The 23,368-nt window shown below is 40.8% G+C and overlaps 1 protein-coding gene across 8 annotated transcripts in view; it reads right to left on the bottom strand.

The window, feature by feature from the left end:
• Positions 1–1,174: 1,174 nt before the first annotated feature.
• The window catches only part of pknox2 (pbx/knotted 1 homeobox 2), a 91,965-nt gene continuing 69,771 nt past the window's right edge, over positions 1,175–23,368 (bottom strand). For 5 of the 8 annotated variants that reach the window (XM_020085439.2, XM_020085441.2, XM_069539881.1 and 2 more), the window contains 7 exons: positions 20,764–20,949; positions 20,458–20,593; positions 18,463–18,560; positions 13,881–14,000; positions 13,710–13,786; positions 13,084–13,262; positions 10,218–12,305 (listed from right to left, as the gene is read on the bottom strand). In XM_020085439.2, coding sequence (XP_019940998.1) covers positions 12,034–12,305; positions 13,084–13,262; positions 13,710–13,786; positions 13,881–14,000; positions 18,463–18,560; positions 20,458–20,593; positions 20,764–20,949 — 1,068 coding nt within the window. In that variant the 3' untranslated portion in view covers positions 10,218–12,033. The other 3 variants (XM_069539884.1, XM_020085592.2, XM_020085590.2) reach the window with 3 other exon arrangements.

Genomic DNA, 23,368 nt, shown 5'->3' with positions numbered 1-23,368 from the left:
GCCAGCCTTTGTATCTCTGACTACATCACAATAATTGCATGCTGTACAGTATCGTTGCAAAGCAGTAATTCTTCTTCTTCAGTAGAATAGTCACACATGGTGACTCAACCGTTGGTTAAATATATTTTCTGCCATGGCCGGTTCATGTAAAGGAGGCGGTGTGTCTCCAATGCGTCCAGCTCAGAGGGCTTCTGGTTGCTCTGAGGCACTCATACATGCTTACTACCTATTGGATGGTTGTTATATTTCCTGGTTAACCTATCTACTATTTACCATTCTATGAGTTTGTTAAAGGTTCTTTTCTTATTGTTATTTTATTGCACAGCACTTTGCCACCCCCCCCCCCCCTTTTTATTTTTTTAATATGTGCTTCAGAAATAAACTAGATTTGATACTTATTCCAGAAATGTCTGTTTCTCTGTCTTTGCGACTCGCATAGGTCGAAAGCCGTTTCGAATCTTGTTAGCTTCACACTTGGCATGTGTGTTGTTGAGAGGAAGTTCAGTGTTGAATTCTGTGTGATTTGGACACGTGAAACGATTGCACTTGGTTTAACAGGTGAATATCTCTTCGGGTGCACCTTCAGGATTCTGGGGACCTGCTGCAGGTCTTTACTTGTTCAGGTCACCTTTAAAGTTTCAAAAAGAATGTTGGAACCAGCATTACCACAGGCCAAGCAAGCAGTCCATTCCAAACAGGCTGGTTCAGATCAGGTACCCCATGCACTAGTTAAGTCTGAATTACAAACACTTTCAAAGAAAACAACTGTCATGTAATAGCTGTGTAAAAGTGTTCACACACTGTGCATTTCATGTTTGCATATATGACTGTGAAGCCAACATTGACTCTTGAAAACAGTTCTCCTAACTAACAAAACGAAAATAACTCTCAGTCATTGATTATAGCCTTGATGAGACTATGTTCATGTGGTTTCTACCTTTTGTATGTGACACGTCTGCACTCAGACACTGTTCAGTCCACCCAACTCTGAAATGACGTACTAAAAATAAAGGCACTAAAAAGACAAGTGGCTCTCGGCTGTCCTTACAGGGATCGTTCAGTTTGACTTTCTGATGTGCTGCACTGGAAGCTTGTTCGACAAAAATTCTACTTTGTAAATCTAATTCACATAGTTTTACTTTTAACTTCGATGTAATGACGAAGGAAACTGCAGTAATTACACCTTCATTTATTCAAAAGTACAAATAATACATAAAGATTCTTTTCATCTCATATAAAAGTAAATAAAAATAGAAGAAAGCAAAAAGTGAGTATGTTATTACAATATTCGTTCATTTTACCTTAAGTTCATTAAATATAAGTTGCAGGATGTTACTGCTGATAGAATCCATAAAACATGACTTGACTGATATATACAGTATATTGTATATTTTCAGAACACACAGATGCACATGATAAGAAAGTCATGGTGACATATAGTTAGTTACTGTGGGGTCAGCCTTAGTTGAGATTTACCAGTCTGTCTTCTTGCACTATGATGATAATAGTCATTTCACTTGCATGGTTCCTTGGCTTCTTAAAATCCAGACAGAAGGAAATGTCTGTGGCAGCTACAGATCTGCAGCTGCTTAAAAATGACAAATCCACTGACATTTCCAGCCAGAACTATTGCCCTGTAATTCTAAAAGAGGCTTTTTTTTGTCTCCAGATGGCAAAAACCCATGAATGGTGTCAGCAGTCTTTGTGTACAGTACTCTTGAAAATCTACTGTGTGCCAACCCCCCCTCACTGTTATCACATTGATTCAGTCCATAGGAGGCCTAGTAATGACTAAATGGTGCTGTCTCCTTCAACTCATGGTACCCCTGGTGGTTTGGCTCTGTGAAGAGACAGAGAGGGCAGTTAGGGCTCGGAAGTACCACATATCTATCTCTTCTACGTCAGCCAGTGGTTTTAAAAGACTCTTTTAGAAATATAGGCGAGTTTCAGTTATCAGTTTGATTTGAAAAAAGAAAGAACAAAAGCAAAACAGTTAGAAACAAAACAGGGAAACAATTTAACCAAGCAGCTGTATTTTGATTCACTGCCTACTGTTCCAAATGTTTCTCAAACTGTTTCCTCAGATCGACATCCATATGAAATGATTCTGCATTCAGTTATATTCAAAGCACTTTTTATTCATGTTCTGAGCCTGTATCTGTATTGTGGAGCTCACTTAATAATTTTCTGTACATCCCAAATGATGAAGACAAAAATAGCCACTAGCAGAATGCGTTTGAGTGTGTAGATTAGTGTTACGGTACCCAGACTCATATTCTCCTCCACGAGAGGCCTCTTCTCGCTGCAGTTTACCACTCGTCCTTGTGCTGCTCCCAGAATAGTCATGATATCCACTAAGTTGAATTTCCCCTCCTCCTTGGCCTCCTGCACCTCCTCTGCCAGCTCCAACGCAGCCTCTTCACGTTCCTCTATCTCTTCTTGGGTTAACATTGCATGTAAGCCTTGCCCTGCTGTGGTGTTGCCCACCTGTGGCGGCGCCAGTGAACACAATGCCCTCACTTTTCCATAAGACTTCAAGTGCACTACGTTGGCACGCAGGAACAGCAGAAGGACATTGAGGTCATTCAGCGGGCAGCCAAGCCGACGGCGGTTGATGATATCCAGAGCTGGAAGCACCTCATAGATGGAGATGAAGGTGGTGTCCCAAACGAAGAGCCGGATCAAGCTGAAAAGAACAATGGGAGCCAACAGGACGTAAATTGCGCCATTGGCCACACTTATCACCTGAAAGACCAGCTGGCCAATCATTTTACACTGAACCAGCTCCGGAACCCAGTTCTGGTCACGCAGCATGCCCGTGCGGACAAAGCAGCTGAACTCGTCCTGCAGGAAGGCGGAGAGGTGGAAGTAGGCCAAGTAGAGACAGGCAGCGGTCATGAAGGTCAGGAGGAGGAATCCCCGCAAGAAAAGCATGCTAACGAGGAAGTAGGAGTTCTGCTTGCACTGCATGTATCTCTCCAGTAGAGGGTACTCAAAGTATCGCTTCTTCTTGGCCCTGCGATCGGAGAAGGAGAGGAAACTCAGCCCCATGTTCTCATTCATGTTCATAGAACTTAACACATTTCCAAACTGGGGGCCTCCCAACCCCACCGCAGCAGTCTACTTCTGGCTGCTAGGAGCTGCATTCATCCACCACAGCAGCCACAACAATCCTCACTGACACACTTTGATTTTAAAAGAAGAATATATCAAAGATAGCTGTAAAGGGAGAGGAAAACAATACCCGTCACTTTCCCAGACCACATATCCCAGTTTATCAGCAGATTTAAACCGACAGCATAAAATCTCATCTGTGATCTTTGGGCAATATTTCTTACTGACAGATCATAGTTATTTACAACTGCAATGACCCAGTTTCACTATGGGAATCATTAAACGAGGCATATTCTTGTTTGGGGGCGAATCAGCACTCATAGGATTAGGCTTTTCAAAACATAAACATAAAAACTGGTTAATGTGTTGCATTTAATTTGGAACAGATATAAAGTCAAGTGCAATGAATATTCATGCTAGAAGCCAACAGTCAGCGGCCTCTTACCTCTGCAGCTCAGCCTGAAATGTGAGGGGGTTCTTGGTGTTCTGCCGCATATCTAGAATGCTCTGGGCCAGTCGGATCGAACGGTTGTATGACTTGTCTAGTTCGTCAATTATGAAGAGCAGGTCTGAGCTCAGTGTGGGCATGACGAGCTGGCGCCAGATCAGAGCTGGCAGGTACATCAGCACCGCCATGGCCAGAAGGGAGTAAGGGAACATCTGGTCGGATAAAGAGAGAAAAGGGTGATGAAGAGGAGATGCAGATGGGGAGAAACAAAACACAAAGTGGAAGAGAATAAGCTGAGTCACACGAACAGTGGCTCCACAAGTCACCGTTAGGGATGAGTTAACACGAGTCCTGATTTAGAGCTATAATGTGAGTGTGTGCGGTCCTCAGCTTCTAATTAAAGGGCCCTCACATTCAACTGAGGTCTTGCAAATAACAGCATAACAATATTTCTGTATTTGTCAATTTGTCACTCACTTATAGGTGAGAATAATAAGTCGAGAAAAGGCGAAGTCTCCTAACTTACTTTGTGAACCCAGAGAGAGCGCTCCTCGAAGTTCCCTTCGCTGTCAAACTCATGATGCATGAGAGAGTCCCAGCAGTACGTGTCGACGTAGCTGGCCTGCTTGATGGTGAAATTGCTCGGAGGGAAACAGCTGATCTGGGGCCCTGCAGAATAAACACATGTTGATCTGTAACATAATCTGCTCATGTGGGGGGAATCAGTTTCTGCAGCCTGCTTTGATCCTGCTTCATCAATGTGCCTATAAGCAATGCCTAAGACCTTGATATCTCACATGCATGCGCGCATGCACTCACTCACACATGCATGCAAAGTGCTCAGCACTTTGAGGTCCATGGTCAGACGTGTGCCTTTTTCCTTTCGTTGCAACAGATTTGCTCAGGAGAAATCATATGATTTCAAATGGCAGCCTGGCATTTCAAAAACCCGGGGCGACTCCAAAATTGGGCTCCTCCACCGTATATTTACTTCACCTTGACATTACCACATATAGTCCGACCACTTGAATCTGTGTGCCGCACCCATCTGTCATTTACTTAGGGTTCTCCACCCTTAAACATAGAGCTTGGGAGGCAACGCACCAAGGGTGTGCCCCTCCTTCTGCACAGCCTTACCAGAGAAACATGGAGTTTCTATTTTTCTCGAGCGCCTTCCACATCGTCCCTGCTCCCTCTAAGTACAAACCTGCTGCCACTAATTTATGGTTAGTGTGGAATTGCTTGTGCCAGTCCACCTCAATATAGGCAGCCGTTACATGCTCCATGTCCATGTATGTGAGTTTAATTAATAAGCCACATTTTAACATATTCATAGTAACACCTAAAATCGAGTTATGTAAGCTAAAGTTAAGTTTAATACTTCCATTAGTCTCATCATTATGAACATGGTAAGAAACAGGTTATGAAAAAAGAGCTGTACAAATCAATACATGGAAATTGGCCTTCGTGTGTGATGCATTTGATTTGATGTTATTCTGTGTGCCAGATATTCAAGATGCACTGTACAAACACATTTGAGGCCATCAATCACATGTACTGACGCGCCCACAGAAACAGATTTTATTATAGGCTAACACGGTGAGGACAAGGCAGAGGACAGATGCTAAACAAATGGTCAAACCGAGGTGGTTCATCATCATCGATTACTCGCAGCCACTTAATGAAATAATGTCACAGCATTAAAAAATGTCCTGAAGCTATGAGGCCTACAAACCAAAAGGAACCGTGTTGGAGCGATTCATAGAGTTTGCTTTCAATTGTCAAAATGAAATGTTAATACCAAACAGAATACAGAAATGTTGTTTTACAGAGATTAAAAACTATTTGTGTGTGTCTAGAGAATGAGATAGAATCATGTTACTGACTGGTCTTGTGTTTTTAGTTCTTCCCAAGAGTTTAGTCTTCCATTTTGTTGCACACCACCATTACAGGAGTTACACTTGCTGAGGAATAACTGATGACTGCTGTGATAAAAACTGACACCACTGTATGTTCTCATGTAGCTAACTATGGAAATCTATTTCTCCAGATTGCTTGTGAGAGCATGTGTGGGCGCACGTGTTAACAAGTCATCCCAAATTATATATATGAAAAAGAAAGAAAACAAGATCACACACCTTACCAAGAAAACTTGTGAAATGTTCTCCCCTTCTGCTCCCAGCCCCAGTGAGCCATTTGGCAAAGCGAGCAGGGCCTAATATTTCTGCCTCTGCTCCTATCTCCTGCTCACACTCCCCAGTCAACACTGGCAGATCATCCCCTCATTTGTGCTTTGTACAAGAATTCTTGGCTGCGAGTCCAGGTGCAAGTAAACCCGACTCCAGACAGCAGCGCAATCAAGTGCCGTTGTGCAACTGACAAGCCGACAGATAGGCCGCCAAGTTCCATCAGTCGACCCGCGTACATCAGCACCATGACATGTTCTACCCCCACCCACCACGGTTAATCAACATATCCTCTTATTTGACTGAAATAGAGGGGAGCTGCCACGGAAGAGCTTCTCCTTGTAATTACAGTGTGCCAGCGTTAGTGAACGCTGCTCTCAATCATCCCGCGTGGCAATTAGCATCAGGGCTGATTGCAGACCAGCCTTGGAGAAATGACGTTTGGTGTAAAGTCAAGGGAGTCAGCCTCCTCTGCAACAGATTCCTTCTGGCTGTCCGTTGTGCTTTTTGTGTTCTTTGAATGACCATGGGCAGACGGCCTGCGATGATTGTTTCATGTAAAAACACAGAATCCCATTCCAAAAAGTCATTTTGCTCTATGGTTTAAATCTGTTGAAAATAAACAGCTGAATGGAGTCTCAAGCCAATTGTGATTTTGTGTTTTCAGAATTTTCCATCTGTCAAACTGCATCAAAATTGCCATTCTGTTTTCTGTTGTGTTGTGAAGGTCTTTGGCTCTAATTGTTTTTACTCTTAAAATTTAGTTGTGTTAATGTTAGACTTTTAAAGGTTGAGATGTGTTTCCGTGTGCAAAGATAAAAATAGCAAACCTGCTGTTTGAGAGCACAGGCATAAACACGAGCCTGGACTTTTGACTCTGATCTGAAATCAAACACATTCAATCTGAGTTTTCCTTTTCTGGTTCATGATTTTTGTCCAGATCTTTCAGTTCACTTTGAATAAGCTACCACGGAGCATAGTGGTGATATGTTGATATTAGTATGTGTGATATCCCTCCTCATCACAAGCTGAACTCAGTACAGTTTAGCAAATAAATACTAAGTGATTCAAGGACAAGCAGGACACAATTACTATACATAGGACACTTTGTGCAGAACCAGCACAAAGCACAAGCACGGAATAGAAAATAAGCTCTCATGAATATAGAGGATAATTAGGGGCAAAAAACAAAACAAAACAAAGGTCCGAACATAGTTTAAAAAACAGGATGGAGACAGGGAGTTGCTCACCCAGGGAGATCTCGCGGGCAAACGCCATGCACACCAGCATCAGTGGAAGGCCGACAGACACAAATTTGATGACCTTGTCCAGAGGAAGCTCCAGCTCCAGGTGGCTGAACCGGTTCATCCCAGAGCCGTCCTGGAGCAGGGCATCAGATAGCATGGCCTTGGCCGCTGCCTGGGCGATGGACATTTTGAACACCTGCGCGGTGATAAGAAAAAAGGTTTATTTTTCTGACACAGTCAAGTAGAAACAGAAGAATTGGTGTGCTCTCAGCACTGTGAATCCAATCAGACTTATGACTTTTGTCACATGTCGATGCTTGCCCTTTCTCTTTCTTATCTCCCCTGTCAGTCCTCTCTGAATGTGATATAAAATAAAGCAGAAATGCCCTTAAAGTCCCAGCAAAACAAAAAAAACCAACCTCTCCTGTAGTGAATTAAGATGAAGTTTGATCAGAAATATTATTAACATCATTCCAAATAAATATTTGCAGCTTATGATGAGCACCTTACCTGAAGTCTTCCAGCTTTCTCTAACAGAAAAATAAGTTTCAGATCCACAGAATTCCTGTAAAGGCCTGCCCAGTGTTGGAAAGCACCTTAAGTATTCAGGGAGGGCCGCAGTAAATGAGAGGTTGGATCTGGGCTGGACCAGGCCGAGCCGGGCCTGGCTATAATTACAGAGAAGACATCTGGGACCATGTAGGCGCCCAGATTGCACTGACTGCAGCAGACCTCCAGTACTCAACACAAAGCTGTGCAGTTGTGGGTGTGTGTATGCATGTGTATGTTTCTTTGGTGTATCCATGCTGTGAAGCACGGTGGCTGTGTCCCACTTCAAACAAGCGAACCATCGTCAGTGGCTTTTTCAGCCTCTGTCATTCTGCAGCTATTTATACTTCACTTCAGCCCCAGAACTGCTGCTAAACACTGTGCTCTACAACATGCAGTGAATGTGTTCGAGAGAAAAACCTGACGAACTGGACGGAATGAGAAGAACTGCCTTCTCTCAGATTCTATTCTATTCTATTCTATATATCAGACAAATGCAAGGCATCCCATGAAATTATATTTAATGTTATGAATTAAGGAGACTAGTGCAGTGCCCGTTTTAAACCTCCTTGCTTGAATGGGCGGTTTGCTTGGCCTGTGGTGATGCTCTGGAGCTATAGAATGATTCCTTATCATTAGTGAGTCCTCCTCAAACAGTTCAACAATATCCTGTCACTTTCTTATTAGCAGAGCTTTTTATAAACAGTTTATTGTGCAGAGTCAGTTTGTGTTCATCCAACCTGGTTTATCTGCATCGTGTGTCCATGTCAATGTTTTTGATGAAAATGAAACTGAATTTGTTTTACCATGTGTGTCGCTCATATAAAAGTTTGAATCATTTACTCAGCTGGTGTTATTTTCTACATTGCATGTCAGCTTTTTCAGGTCTGTACTGACACAATCTTCAGACCGAAGTCAAATTTCAAAATACAAGCTCTGTAATTTAGCTCAATTTAAGCATTACAGCAACAAAACAAACACTATTCTTTTACTTTGCAGACAAATTGCTAGTTGCCATGGCAGAGATCAGCACGCGTGACAGCTGTGAATATCTGTGTTAGTCGACAATATGATGGAATAAAAAGAGTTTAAAAAAAGAGTCATTAAAAAATCTAAATGATCTGGTGGCACTTTTGACTCACGGTTTGACCCAGTTGCCGACCCCTGATGTTTATCCAAGGACGTAGAAAAAGACACAGTCAACTGGGTACAGACTGACTGTCAGCACACTGCCCGCCCCACTGACTGCTAACAGAGCGCTGGTCGCCTCTTAATTACATTTTTATTAATATTGAAAGTGCCATGTGTACAAATCGTACCAAATTGGATTTGCAAGATGTGTGTTCCACATACATAGACAGACAGAGAGACATACAGACAGACATTTGTGGACTTAGCAGGTAGATGCCGCAAAACCTCTTCTACCATGACAGCAGCTGCTACCAACCTTTCCCACTTGTTTTTATTTGCCTCAAATGAACTAGCTGTTTACAGGCTTGTATACAGTGGCCTTTACACCTTAGTGTGTTCAGCCTTAGTTTTCATCAGCTCACTCAACAGTGTCTCATCAGCATTGTGGAGAGTGAAGGTGCTTCCTGGGATGTCCTGACCATGGACACCACGCTCCATGCTTTGCTTAGGTTACACACTGTCATATTTAAATGATTTAATGCAGCGGTCTGTCTTTGCATTCTGACGTGTTGTATTCATGAACTTTGACCCCTGCTAGCCTGAAGTGAACCACGGTATACGGGAAACAACCTGACTCTGTATATATAAAAAAAAATAATACAATGGTAAATGATTCATGAGCAGCACTGCTGCTGGAGCTGATGCCATCCCATGATAAATTAAAACACCCACCTTAGCTACTGTATGGAATACATTATCATATTTACATTTATACCACTGCTTGTCCAACATGGTGTTTCACTGCTCAGCTGGGGCCACTGGCTGTTCTGCACATTGGACCTGCTCCACATTAAGTCCAGTAATAATTACAGAAGAAGTTGTCCTGCCCATAACCTCACTTCTCTAAATATGGCTGAGTCTCCTCCCATAAGAAAACTTAAGCGCTTTGAGCAGTGCCTCTTCATGGTGTTAACAAGTCTCTAACCATCGTCACGTGTTGCCCACATACACCTAATACCTTATCTTGAGGACCTGCATGGCCACTGCACTTAAAATGCCTCCTCCGACAAGAAATTGTTGCCTGGAGGGAGAGCAAAGAAGCAGAGGTGCACTCTAACAGAAATTTTATACGCAAATTTAAGTTTGACCTTTTCAGAAAACGGGTGGGGGTGGGGCAGAAAGCAACGCAAGGATGCAATTACATACAAGCGTACAAGCTGCGCAGAAACAATGCAATGTGGCGTGTGCAGCAAACACCCACAGCAGTGATTAACATTTATTCTGCGGGAGCAAGAATCCACATTTCAAAAGAGGAAACCCCTGCGGTCAGGAGCTCTGCTGGGTTCTTTTGTGTCAGTCGGCTGAAAAGGTGGGAGAGCGGTTGGGTGGGCGTCTTCCGCCGAGTTAAATCACAGGATAGAGTGATAACCAGTGGGTGGGAGAGTACCCATGTGACAGGAAAATGTGGGATGTTAGACCAATATTTAGAGTGGGAACTCTGTAATCTGGAAATGTGTTGGAATAAATTAGGACATGAGCGGGTTCAGAAGTGTCACACACATACACACTAAGGTATGTGAAGCAGAGAACTGTTTGGGCTTTTATTGTTTTGTTGCATTCTTCTCTACTCGCATGAATCAAACTGCGTATTTGCTGTTTGTGAGACGTAACATATGTAGAATGTTCAGAAGTCAAAATCAGTACCTTTACATGTTTAATTATTAAAATTGGTCTATTGAAACACAATAGATTATGACAACAAAGTTTACAAATGAAATAGAAATATTTCCTATTGTCTGTCACTTGTTCTGGAAGATCCATTTTAAAAAAAGCAACCGAGAAAGGAACATCAATGAGCAACATACGTCACAATGAACAATCAGAACATTCAATATAACATGTTTTTGTTTCTCTAGACATCTTCACATTAGAAACGAGTGACTCCATTTTTCTGTTTTAGTACAAAACAAAGAGCTGAAATTGGTTCACAGTTTCTTCAAAATCCTTCACATAAAATTGAAAGAGATGTCACAACTGAGTTGTTTGTTTTTTTTCTTTTTAATTTCTCTTTCTCGTCTTCTTCTGTGAAAAAGTCAGTAAACGACGCTGGCGCTGTCTGATTCCAAAGTCATTGGCCATCTTAGCGTGATTCCTCCTGATGATGAGATGCGGCAGATGCAGTCTTGTGGTGACTTGCAGGGCTTGTCATGCTCTTATTTTGTGACGGAATCGCCCGGGGTCACAAAACGTACACAAGCAAATCTGACAGTTGATGGTTGAAGTCGTGTGCGGCCACTACATTTTTTTTTTAAAGTTTGCAATAACCTACAATGTGCGCAGAAGAAACTGTCGTTGTCGAGTTGTTCCTTTAGCTTCCCTCTGAGGCCACGCAGGAAAAAAACAGAATAAATATGCAAACCTTCAACAGCAGAATGCAAACATATGAAAAATCCAATATACATACTACATGTGCAGTCAGAATACACTGGTTTACTACAGGTTTCTTTTTTTTTTGCTCATGTTAGAAGACAAAAATAAAGATTGTTCCAAAAGTCCTGCCCGAAAAAGATTTGCTGGGGCGATGAGTCAAGTGTTTCCTCATGAGGGAGGAAAAATTTGTTGGATGAGTGTTGTTCAACCTGAGTCACTTAAAAGGCGTGAATGTTCTATTGATGTCCCATACACAGTCATTTCTGTGGATATTTTGCACTCCTGCATTACATCGTCTTTTTTAGTGTCCTCTTCTGCCTCACTTTTATTTTAGGAAGGGAAATGACACATGAACTGCAAAGTTCAGTTGTGGACTGTCAGATGAAAATGTTATACTTTCAGTCATAAACGGTTTCCTTAAAAAAACTGCAGCCCTTTTTGTGCCATGGTGCTAAAATATTTTTGCCATTCAGTTAAGTAATAGTTTAAACACACAGCAAATGAAGATTTGTCTATTGATGCATGTGTTATTTTTGTTATTACTGGGGCAGTAAAACAGGGAAAAGTATCTTCAATTTCAAACTGACAGTCTCTCTGTCATTTCCTTCCATAAATAACAGGAGCTGTCGAGTAAAAAATGTGCAACTATCCAAACCTTCTGGCGTCACTGCATAAGAGCATATGGTCCTAAAATGAAACAACACATATTAATCATTGAACTAATATTCATTCTCTATACTCATGATCATGGTCACTGTGTCTGATTAGGCTCTGCACAAGAGTCTCTGATGAAAGAGGAGAAAACATGTAACGCCCTTAAATCCTCTCGTGTCACTAAGCATTAGAGTCGTCCTAGTTTGAGTTTGAATGAGACTGTGTTAAGTAGACAACTGTGACCAAAATTCACAGTGTCTCTGTCCCTGATCCTCTACTCCAGTTCCTCTCTGTGCTCCATGCTCAGATCTCTCCTCGCCCGTCCTCCGCCGGACATTGGCCTCCCCCTATCGTTTTCTTCCTCCCCATCCTCCTCCTCTTCTTCCTCCTCCATTCCTTCCTCCTCCTCCTCCTCCTCTTCCTCCTCCTCCTCTTCATCCTCTTCGGTGCCGTCCATGGAGTCGTCAGCTCCCAGCATGGCTTGCTGCATGGCCAGGGTGGCTGAGTCTGAGGACAGGGACTGGAGGCTGTCCAGACTCAGCGGGTCTAAAGGGGAGGCAGGGGAACAGAGGAGGTGGGGGGGTTAGGATGGGGTGATAAATATAAATCCATTCTGTGTGTTGCCATATGACTTAATGTGGGACCCTTCTGATTACCTAATAAAGGCTTGTGACTGTAAGAATGGAGACAATTTTACTTTAAGTTTCACTGGAGGTATTTTATCATATGAGGATACGTGACTGGAAAAATTGTATTGGAAATTTCTTACACTGAATAAACAACTTGACTATAAATGAAATGTGGTTTATTATTACCTAGAAGCAGAGCTTTCATTTAAAGTTTACCACAAATATGCTCATAAATTGGTTCAGTTAAATTTATGACAGTGAAGTAATTTGGTTTGGAGAAAGCTTTGCTTCTCCACATTACTGAAACAGCTACAGCACAGACAGCAGATAATAAATTACACCCAGCAACTAAAATCTATATTCTTCTCTGGGCCTTGACATGAAAAACGAGAGTCTGTTGCCATGGGTGATGCTATTTACCGCTATTGCTTTTTTCTAACTCAACAGAGTTGGACTCCACACAGTTTCCAACACAGGCTGAGACATGGCTCAGGATTCCTGCAGGACAAATGCTTGTTTTTTACAATAATCTGATTCTCTTTGTTCTTGACTTTTGCCTCCACGTATTCTCACATAACAAGGAAGTGACAACAGTGGCACCTAGTGGTTCAGATTTGAACATACAACATGAAATCCTCAATCTTATATCGGTGTGTATAAATTACACGTAGAAAAAATGTTTGGTGTTGGCGTACTGTCTGAGTTGTTTCCTGATTGAGATCTGTGCGTCTGCAGAACTCCAGCCACAATGGAGTCAGGCCAGAAGCGCTGTGTGGGACGGTGCTGGGACTTCATCTTCTTCGCTTTAGGAGAAGGGTCTGGGTTACTGGCGTCCAGCATGGGCTGGAGGATGCGACGACGAGCATTGATGAACCTAGAGCATAGAAGACATGGATTAATATAGATTATTAGAATCAGTAAAAGGTAAAAACATTTTGGAACAGGACAGAACAGAAGAAAAACTGAATGCAAATATAGTTCTATCTTAAAGAATGGACCCTATACATACAATATATTATTTGTATAATTTAATATTCACTCCCACTAAATACAGAACGTTTTCAATATAAAGTAGCAAACTCTGCTTATCTGACTTGTGTACAAAGGTACAATTAAAACTATCATTGTATTTCGAAAACAAATTTGGTGTACTACAGATATATGACCAGAAGATGGCGCCACGGTGCCAGGAATGTGCTGAGGCGCTCCATTATATCAAAGGTTCAATTTAAGCAAAGCAACGACTCATTTTTCCACTGCAACGGCATAAAGTGGTGTCGTTTTGTCATGGCTGTTGTGACACTAACATTCAGAACCTTACCAGTTGTTCACTTGCAGAAGGGTTAGATTTGTTTGTGCAGCAATCTGCCTTTTCTCATCTTCTGTCGGGTATGGGTGCTGAAAGAAAGGAGAACAGCGTCTCAGTCTTTTCAGAATAATGCAAACACATACACACACACACACACACACACACACACAGACTCTGCCTCACCATGAGATGCTGAAAGAGCCAGGACCGCATGATATTGGTGGCGTGTTTGGGCAGGACCCCCCTCTTATTCTTGGACTTCTTGTCTTCGCTGTCCAACAGGGACGACAGGTCCACGTTTAGCTTTACAACACCAGGAAGGGGGGAGACGGGAAGAAAAGCAAAGAAGAAAGGAGCGGATGCCGGGGCTTAGTTATTGTTGCCACAGAAACAAAGGGAGACTACAAATTACCTTATCTTCTTTTCTGTAGCAAGGGCAGAAACACCTCCTCAAGTGTCACCATGGTAACTGAGTTTGAGTAATTATACTTAAAATATAAAAAAATAGAACCCTTGACCACATGGAAACACAGCCGGATCAGTGATCTCTTTAGTGCTTCACCAAGTTGAAAAGGCTGGAGGGTCAGGGAAGCCCCAAGGTCAAAAGTTTAGATTTCAGAGTTTGGAGCTGAATTAGCGAGGAGCTGCTAAAAAGTGTGATAGTGTTTGACTTAGTTTTTTGAATTGACAATCTTTGTCATCAGTGGGAAATCATTACTCTGATGTTATTGTTTGGAGAGTGAGTGCTGAAGGACGAACACATCTTAGGGTATCGGCTGTCTTTGTCTTCCATTTGGATGTGTGTGTGTGTGTGTGTGTGTGTGTGCTTGGTCTGGCTGAGCCATACTTGTAAGGGCTGACTTATTAGAGTGCTATCTTTAGGGTTTAGGGTTGTGATGGTGTTCAGGGTATATTCCTATTGTTACAGGCAAGGGTAAGTTAAGGTAAGAAAATAACTTTGATGTTCTAGGATAAATGGGTAAAGATAAGACGGCATTGAAAATAATAAGTTAACGGTATTTAGTGATATTTCTAATTATCAGTAAATCCCATACAAGGACCCAAACCGACAATATAGTTATCCAAATAACAGGTGTACAGATCAAAATCCTGATAGTCCCCTGTGCCATAGACCTGCCACTGCTCTGAAAACACATCAGTGATCCACACTGTTTCACTGTTTGACATCTTCCTTCATTACAGGAACACTGCTTTGACTCCACATACACCATCCTCTAAGGTTTCTCATTAGGCATCAAATGTGGCTTAATCTGGCACTCAAAATAGACTTCAGCACAAATTTTATTTTTGTTAAAAACAGCAGAAATTATTTTAGCTTCTTTTAAGTGAAAGCATATATTAGTCTGGACTCTGACTGAGTGACAGACATGTTGGGGTCAGAAAGAATTCAAAAGCTGGACTTTAAATGTTTTAGTTATCGTTAAAATTAGACAAATATAGAATATGCAACTTAGATTTTCAACATCCTCTCAGCAGTTGTGCTGATCTGTGATCTGAAAGATCTCCACCAGTCTGTCTGATATAAGACATTGAAATGTGAATAGTTTTGGTTAATTGAAGGTAAGTTAAGGTTAACACAAAAGCTAAGGTGAAGCATGAATTACTTAGGTTTAAGAGATAGTGAAGTCCCCAGAGAAAGACTGTAAGTCAATGCACTAAATGAAAAAAAAGACACGTGTGTACTGTATATGTGTGTGTGTGTGTGTGTGTGTGTGTGTGTGTGTGCACCATGCTACGATATGTGTGTGCTCAATTCACTGTAGAGATAAAGTGTGGGCTCTGAGGCAGATAATATGAAACACAATGAGCCCTCAATAGCAACCATTAGCAAACCCTGTGTGACACTATGTGCAAAGAACTATACATCAAAACACACACACACACACACACACACTATCTTTTAATGCCTGCATATTCATAAATATGTAATATCTAATATGAATTTATCATATGAGCCAGTCATTTTAATCTGTCATTGTCATTGCACCAGGCACTAACAGGGCTTTTTTTTCTGAATGGGGCTAAAATGCTTATGAAAATTTCATGTGTATAATCATGCCGGACAAAAGCATGCCTGAATAAATAAATAACGGACCCCTTCACACATACAATGCCCATAAATGCACATTCACACCCACTCAGATCCACCGTCATCCTCCCTACACAGAACAAGACTCATTACTCTGCAGCTGGGTGTCATGTGGATCCCCCTCCTCTCAGCCCCCCCCCTCTCTCAGCCCCCCCTCTCAGCCCTGGGAGCATGGGTGTTCCGGGGGAAAAGCAAGGTTGAATTAATTGGCGACCCCAAGCTCGGGAGTGTGATTACTCCGGGCTTGTCGGCAAAGTACTGACGGGGCGGTGTTCAATTCCCAGCCTGCATGTAAGATTCGGCCTCGACTGGGTCGCGGCTATTCACCAAGGCCCCCTCTAACTGTCAAGCAAAGAATTACCTGCCTGAAACTGAGACGCTCTCCAGGCGCACTTTTTTATTCATATCTATAAGCAAGTACCAAGGCAGACAAATACTGGCCTCTCAGGTTAATCTATGTAGCCTGGTGCTTCTCTAGTGGATACACAAAGTCTGAACTGTCTAGAAAAAGACTAAAGGCAGCGGTTGTAAAATGGCATTTTAAAAATGTATTTAAATTCAAACTAAATTTAATTAGTTATTCTGATTTCTAATTTTGTTATTTCTTGTGTGGTTCAAAAACTAGTTACAACTTCATTTTCTGCCTCGTTTTGCACAACTCTGAAGAGCAGAATTCAATTTAAAAGGAAAATTGGTTTTCCCTTTGAATTTAATTCATTATCCTCTGTTGCATATTTTAATAGTGCATTGCCAGTCCGTTGTGTGGCTCAATAAAAACCTGGTCTCTTATATTCAATAACGCCACACACCCTGCTCAGGAGTATTTAGATGCTCATGTTAATCTGAACATTTCCAATAACATCAATGTTTGTAGTAAACATACTGCAAACATTAAAGACCACTACGTTATACAATGTAAATAGTGATTTCTCTACTTTTCCATCTGAGATAATTTGCCAGGGCAATAACCAATCCCAGGCATTTCACTTAATAATGGAATTCTTGTGTTTTGTATGTTTTAACCAACTTTCACACAAAATATTTAGTCTGCCTGTGTCTTCAGCTTTCATTGTGGTGTCTCCGTCCTGTGTTGTGACTGTCTTTTAATGAGCCAGCAACAATTATCCAGGTCAGAATCCTTGTGCTTCCGTTGTAAACAGCAAAACAAAGACATTCTGACTCCGAAAAGATCCTGTGAGCTAAACAAGGTCTCAAGTGCCTCAGGTTCTCCACTTTCAGATGAAGGTTTCTGCTCTTGATGCAGTCTCTCAGGGGAGGGAGGGTCTTTGTACAAACACTCCTCTCCTAGCTTGATGTAAAAAAAAAAAAGCTGACCCCCAACCACCAGACGGTACAGTGAAGTTACAGAATGGTTTAAAAAGTTCTTCAGTTGGGAGGATTCACTATGGGACACACACATCAGATTAACTCATCACACAGAGATGTAGCACAGTAAATTAATTATATTGGGATGTCAATCAATCGATACAATTTTGTATCGCCCATATTCACAAATCAGAATTTGTCTCATAGGGCTTAACAAGGTGTGATATCCTCTGTCCTTAACCCTCCCCAAAAAACGTTTAACAAGGGAAAAAACGTGTAAATGTCTAAAGTATTTATACATAAGTAAATGTAAGCAGTCTTGTTGTGATCATAGTCCATGATCAGCTGCCATCATGATCCACCACCACCATCCACAACCAGGATGTAAAGCTAAAAAATACATAGATGTTTTTCATACAGTGGCTGAGTCTAAATGGATGGGTGGATGGATGGAGGGATGGATGGAGGGATGGGTGGATGATAATGATAATCTGGTCACTTCACAGTAACACTGTTCAGAGACAAATAGACAAAGGAGGGATGACTGGGCATTCAAACATCTGGGATTGAGCCAAATTTCCATTTTTCATTTATTGGGGGGAATGTGAACCCCTGTTTGCCTTTTGAAGTTGACTAACTGTGTTTCAGTCTCTCCATTTGAATGATGTACAGTAGCTCTAAATAATGAATTTGATTAGTTGAAACAGGTATGAGGCTCATTCATCTCCACAACCTCTTGCTCATAAAGAGGTAAAGACCCAGCGAGTGTTAAAAACACGAAAGAAAGGAAATATTCAAACCACAAATGTGTCCTTGTGTCATAAAAAATCCAATTCCAGGCATTCATGTGGGGTTGACTGTTCTAAACCCTCACAGAAAGGAGATAAAATGGTGGCATACATAATATTTCCCACCCATAATACTTTACTCTCCTGAAGAGTCAAAAAGGTTGTCTACCAATTAGATGCAAAATCTAGGATTCGGATTGGTCTGTGGCAACTATCCTTTTTCATTTCTTGCATCAGCGAAAATCACATCTTTAAAAATATTTGATCTATAAACAAGGTTAGTCGTGAGTTAATGACATCCGTCATCTGCCGCCGTACCTGACAGGATCATGTCAGCGCCCTGCACAACATGGGAATAAACAATTTCCATTTTGTGTCTCAGCAGGGGGTCATGTTCAGACAGAGCGAATGAAAAGGCGCCCAGGGGCATTCTGTGAGATGTAGAGAGGCCCCGTTTAATAAGAACAAATTGAGACAGTGGGTGATGAGGGCACAGGGAGGGGGGGTGTCGGCCTGAGCATCAGCAGCCCAGCAGCGTTACCTGTGAGTTCTGGATCTGGATGGTTCCTGGTGGCAGTGCCTGCGTTAACACTTGCCCTTGTGATGTCACCATGGCAACCGGCTGGTACAGGGTCCCACCTGAGGGGATAATTTGCCATCATGAGTATCAAGTGGCTTCGGCAGCTACTGGCAGCCACATCCCGCTCTACCACCAGAGCCTTATTAACTTCCTGTCAGCCCCGCAAACAAAAACAAGGCAAACAAGAGACTAAATGATTAAATTCAAGGTGCATTAGTTCCCCTTAACCCAGGAAAAAGAAGAAGAGGCGAGGGTGTTTTTGCTCCTGGGTTAATTAGCCTTGATCAAGACACTCTTATCACAGTCTGTTTGAGCTCTTCAATGTGTAGTGATCAAAGGCAGAGACATTGATTTATTTTGGGTTAAAAGGGATTTCCGGGGGACAGGATTAACATTCCACTGTAGAGGCTTGACATCATAAGAACCTACCAGCCAAGCACTCACTGACAGAAACATACCATGGCTCTCTGATACACAAGAACACAAAAAATCTGCCAGTATAGCAGAAGATTAACATTTTATGTAATAGCAGTTTAATGTTTCACATCCTTTCAAAAAGCTGTGTACTTGGCTGGAGTGAACCAAGATGCTAGCCAAGCTCATTATTGTTTAATATATACTTTATTTCACATTATGGATTATTCATGAGAAATCATGATACTAATTGGTGTTACTTTCAAACTGAAACATTGCTTTAAATATTTCTTGTCTCATGTGTCAGTTTGTCTGGTATGATCAGTGCAAAGTCCTTTTGCAGTCGACATTCTCCCCACCAGCACCCACATTATCTAAATAGCAAATGCACTTGCACCCATATCAGGCCGCATGGATGTGTTGGTCTTGATATGAGGTGAGAATATTGATAATTATCCATCCATCCATCCATCCATTATAATAGTAATTTCTTTTTTATTTATAAAAGATAAAAAAGAAAACAGAAAAGTGATAACATTTGCAAAAATAATCACTTAATAAAGAAGAAGAATATTAATGTATCAAGATTATTAAGTTAAATAATGTATGGTTGATTTCTAATAAATTATGTTAAAATGATTTATCATTTGGCAAGAGTTGAGCATCAGCATTTTGAATTATGAATGATAGATGAACTGTGACTGGCAAAGAAGAGTGAAAGAATGGCCAAATAGAAAAATCTCTCTCGATATATAGCTTAGTTAAATTGTAAAATATTTGTGACACACCTGAACACATTTTATGTCAAATCTCTGGAAAATGAGACCCGTTAAGAGCATACAACAAGAAAAACAAAAGTAGTCCCACAATAGATCCTTAAGGGACCTCACATTCCAGGAGGCATGTGTAGAAGAAGGACATTATATAAATCAAAACCACTTGTATATCAGTGAATGGAAACTTCAGCAGAGCAAAATATATGCACAATACAAACTGGTAGCGATCATTTATCCTCTAGTAATAAAATAACTACAAAACGCTGTTTCAATATTCTATGCATCCCCCTGTCAAAAACAATATGAATCTTTGTTTTCTTTTTTAATTACTACAGTTTTGAGCATGGAAAAGCACGTATCAAATATTATCTATTGGAAAAAGGAAGAGTTGAGAGACTTAACAACTAATATGTATAAAGGTGATCATAACATATTATAATATATATGCTTATAATACTGGAGGGGTGCAAAAATTGTTAAGCAAGTGTGATAATGGAAAATTGAGATCTCCACAGTCTGTGTGAATTGACTGTCAGGCCAGAACACCCTGAACCAACGCAACTACCATGAATGTAAAAGATTTCAAAGGAATGAAGTACTCGGAATATTCACTGACATTGTACTTACAATTGCCTCGGGATCATGTGTATTATGATTTGGCGCAATACAAATAAATTTGAATTGAATATTAAGACAATTTGAATCTTGAAGGTGTAAGTGTCAGGTCATGGTGTTTTAATGTATGCGTGTGTGATTTCATGCTTACCTGAAACCAGTTGAGAGTTTATGGTAGTCATGGCGACATTGCCCTGTTGCAGACCCCCGGTGGGCACCACAATCCCTGAAGGGTTAACAGAGCTGGAGACAGAGGTCATGGATGGAGAGGAGGTCTGAATTAGTTCCTGGGGGGATCACAGAGAGACACTAGTGAGCAAACATGTAGCACTACTGTTTGTGACTGGAAAAATTCCCAACAACAAAATCCACCTAGTGACAAGATTGGGCTCTTGGGCAGTGCTGCTCAGAAAGGGATACCATGAAGGAACAGTAGAGTCCACACAGTCTGACTGACCTGCTGCATGCTGAGACTGGTGTGTGTTGGGGAATAGGGTCCTCCCAAGTCATTACGGAGGAGGTTGTCACTGTGCATCTTGGTCTTCAGGCAGGTGATGTAACGGTTGCAGAAATCCTTACAGAGCTCATTGACCTTCTCTAGTTCCAAGAGGTGGATCCTCAACACCTGAATGGCCTTTACCATCTGAAGGAAACAAAGCATGACACTCAACACATTCACAACAGAATACAAAACTGCATCCTTTACTGTTTTACTAACATTTTTAAAAAATACTTCAATTTGCCCATGTATGGATGATTAAAATGTCTTTAATGGAATTCTAAGGGCATTTTGAAAACAAAAACAATCAAGGGATTTTAATGGATTTTCCACAAAAAATGTATAAATATTTCAATCATTTGGTTAGTTTTACAATTTTTAAAAGGGAAAAGAGAAAAACACATTAAACCATCTTAATACTGTAAATTTGTATCCATCAAATAACAATGCTATTTAAAAATTGGAAATAACTGAATATATGTTTCAGTTATGTTTCTACTTTTACAAAATATAGATAACAAAAACTAGTTTCTAATTGAGGTGAAATTTGAGGGGTAGCTATAGTGTTAATAATAGAAGTGAATTCTGAGTGATTTTGCAGAAAACACAATGTTAAAATAAGTGAAACAAAATTTCAAAACCAGACTGTCAGGAAAAGCCGACTGGAAAAGCATTCTGAGGTGTTTACAGTCAGTTTGAGTGAGATGTGATGAGAGGAAGTGATGTCTTTTATTGATGAGCAGGGAGTGACATTCATCTTTAATGTTTATTCCACAGATGCATATAGATTGCAAAATTATCAGAGGGGTGGGTTGTAATCCTTTCATCCTTCATACTCCAAAAGCCAGAAATCAGTACAAGCATCTAATATGGAATGCTGTGAGGTCAAACTTGGTGCTTCTCCAGTCTGTCAGTAATAATGGTTTTGTTGGCTTCAGTGATGAAACAAATAAAATATTTCCCATGGTAACATGATAATGAGGTTGATGAAATGTTATGTAGAGTTTACGGTTGTGTCTGTTCAATGCATTAAAAGTTCAGTGTGTGAGATTTTGGTGAAAAGGATCGACTGGCTGAAATTGAATATAAAATAATCCTAGTGATGTTTTCACACACTGGTGAAAACATCGCTAATATTATTACATATTATATTTCTGTGAATAGATTCCCTTCACCTAAATCTTACATATTCTTTACAAATTCTTTATATTTACATCTGGAGCGGGTCCTCTCTATGGAGGCTGCCATATTTTTTACAGTAGCTCAGACTGGACAAACTAAACCTTTTTGAGTTTTTATGACAACTGAAGGTTTCCACAGGTTCTCTTTCCTATTTGGACGGGGAGGGTGAGGTGAGGGGTATTCAGCTGCAACATGCAACTTGACCACTAGTTTTCACTGTATCCTTCACACTGAACCTTAAATTTAAATGATCTATCTTTCATATTCAAATGAAATGTACTACAGGAGTGATCCAAAAAGCCAAAGACAGTCTGGACGTTTGACATATTCCAATCCTCCCCTTTCTTTTAACTCAGTATGTCATCTGTTTTTCTGGGTCTAAAAAATATTCTGATCTGTCACCTGTGTCCCACAGACTTCCTCTGTAAGTGATTATTGTGAGATGCAGTTTCCTTGTAAAATATTGTTTTGTTCCCAAAAGTCCGTTGTGATCTTTTTGTAAACTCTAAAGTAAAAGCTACTTACATAGCTATTCGCTAAGCCTCATCACTGCCATCATGTTCATTTAAGGTTTTACTGTACATTAAGCATTACTAGCACAGCAGGGAACAAGACTTTCCATTTTGAAATCAGCACGATAAAACAAACTATTTGTTTAATAGTGAGTCCCTCAATACACTTAACCTGCAAAGTAAAGTGAAAGCAATAAGGAAAGTAAAGCATGAACAAAACTCCAGGGCAGGGGAAATACAAATAACATTCTGTGATTAATAATCCGTTTTAATTGGACTGTTTTCATGACAAACTATTTCTCCTAATTACAGGGATTCAGTATTTCATTTAAAACAGTGTTCCAGGAGGGGATTCAGACACAGTCGGGCATCAGGATTTAAGAACACATAGCCTTAAAGTTTTTGAGGGGGACAGCCCTGAAGCTGTTGAGGAAAATCCTCCACTGCCACAATGGAATTATTACTCTGCTCTGACATTTTCCAATAAAACGAATGAATGCAGTAGCAGGGGTCAGAGAGGACCTTTTATAATATTAGAGTTAGATGACACTGATGGTCAATTGTCTGATATTTAACAGACCATTTCGTTGAGTGGTGTTGCTAGGAAACAGCTTGGGACCAGGTTTATTTCCTGACATGTATTAATAAAAAGAAATACCAACACCAAAGGAAAATGTTATGCATTCTGAATGAAAAAATACAAATGTGACATAATTTAGATTTTCCGCTTTTGATTTGACATCTGTCGAACCTAGATTGTGCGTGATATCAGGAATGATATGCATCAATATAATTTTGTATTTCCTCTTCTGCAGTTATCTGACCATCTATAGCCTGGCTTTTCTCCACTCTGCAGGAACTCTGTGGTG

This window comes from Paralichthys olivaceus, chromosome 15 (assembly GCF_024713975.1).
Source record: "Paralichthys olivaceus isolate ysfri-2021 chromosome 15, ASM2471397v2, whole genome shotgun sequence".
Lineage (NCBI taxonomy): Eukaryota > Metazoa > Chordata > Actinopteri > Pleuronectiformes > Paralichthyidae > Paralichthys > Paralichthys olivaceus.
The sequence above is the reverse complement of the archived record's forward strand: the minus strand, read 5'-3'. Positions and strand labels throughout refer to the sequence as shown.